This window comes from Camelina sativa, chromosome 18 (genome assembly GCF_000633955.1).
Source record: "Camelina sativa cultivar DH55 chromosome 18, Cs, whole genome shotgun sequence".
Lineage (NCBI taxonomy): Eukaryota > Viridiplantae > Streptophyta > Magnoliopsida > Brassicales > Brassicaceae > Camelina > Camelina sativa.
Window position 1 is genome coordinate 2101198 of NC_025702.1, and position 1725 is coordinate 2102922.

At 27.3% G+C, this 1725-nt stretch overlaps 1 protein-coding gene across 1 annotated transcript in view; it reads left to right on the top strand.

Moving 5' to 3' along the window:
- Positions 460-1725, top strand: part of LOC104760296 (protein NRT1/ PTR FAMILY 5.2-like) — a 2796-nt gene continuing 1530 nt past the window's right edge. Inside the window, exon 1 of the mRNA XM_010483201.2 lies at positions 460-671. Coding sequence (XP_010481503.1) covers positions 557-671 — 115 coding nt within the window. The 5' untranslated portion in view covers positions 460-556. The remainder of the gene's footprint in view (positions 672-1725) is intronic.

Below are 1725 nucleotides of genomic sequence, written 5' to 3' on the forward strand. Positions count from 1 at the left end.
AAAAAATCATTTTAAATAAGAGTTTCATCTGACCAACTTAATAAAATGGGGTTTGCACGAAAAAAAATTATTCTGCCGATCTTCTCAATTGTAGGTGAAATTTCATATTATTGAGAGTTGTCTGAAAAGACAAATCATGCCGATGAGTTACCATAAATATTATTTTAGTCATTCTACCAAGAAAAGGAAAAGTTTTTTTTAGTCAAGTCAAAGATAAAATAGATTTCCCTATCCTAAAATTTCTTCATATTTAATTAGTAAATAGTAGTAATGCAATTATTTTGTACAGAAAGCTTAGGATAATTTGTCCAAAACTCCCTATTGGACGATTAAGGAATACGGAATAATTTATTAACTTTCACATTAGGCAGAAAATATAAGTGTTACGTTGAAAGATTCGCATTATCCATGTGACCCATCATCTACTTTGTATATATATGAGGCAAAAGTGCCCACTCTCTCTTTACACTATACAAAGAAAAAAAACACTTAAGCTACCAAACAAAGAAAAACAAATAGAGAGAGAAAAAAGAAAGACAGAGAAGTGAGAAAAGATATGGCAGTAGAAGAGGTTGGAGACGACTACACAAAAGATGGAACAGTTGATCTTCGAGGCAATCCTGTTCGAAGATCCATTAGAGGTCGTTGGAAAGCTTGTTCATTCGTCGTTGGTATCTACTCTTTCATTAATNTATCCTCTATATTAATTTTTTTTTTTTTTTTTTTCTCTTCATAGATTTGATAACCATTAAAATGATATATTCGTTGATTCTTAACAGTCTTTTTATTTTATTTTTAAGATTACTAAATATCTTAAAAGCTGCCATGAGTCTCGGAACCTTTTCAATGGTTACGAGAGAACGTAAAAAGTTGGTGACGTATCTTATCCTAATTAAAAACATAAATATATTTATTTGAGGTCATAAACATTTTATTTTCCAATCCTTTTTCAAAAAAAGAAAAAAAAACATTTTATTTTCCATAGAGAAAAAATTAACATAGGATCATTTTATTTATCTATTTTGAATTATTCTATTTGAAAAATGTAATTATTCTTAATAATTTTTTTTATTTTTATTTCTAATAGATACATCAAAAATGTTACCAATCAGTCGTTTAAAGAAAATATTTAATACATTTTTTACTGCAAATTCATTACATCAAACTGCCGTTTATACCACATAATTTTTACTGCAAAATATATCAAATTTTAATACTTACTGCAACTCGATTTTGATAACTCGTGTTACCGGTCGGAGCCTTAATGGTTACGAGAGAAAGTAAAAAGTTGGTGACGTATCCTAATTAAGAACAGAAATATATTAATTTGAGGTCATAAACATTTTATTTCCAACCCTTTTTCCAAAAAAGGATAAAAAATTTTATTTCCATATAGAAAAAATTAACACAAGGTTGATCACTAAAAAATTAAAAAGAAATACTATGAACTCAAAACTAAATTTCGTCAACGAAAATTTATATTCATAATTTTAATGATCCATTCTTTCATATATACTTAATATTTTCTAGTATAGGAATTTTCTTTCGGCATAAAATAGTATAGAAATTTCTAGGAAAATGTTCTATATATTCCACATTAAATTTATTATTCATATTCTTTCTGTTTCGTTATGTAATCTTACTATTTGTTCTTTTTTTTTTCTTCGGAAAAGTGGATGAGGTGTTTGAACGGATGGCTTATTACGGAATATCAAGCAACCTGGT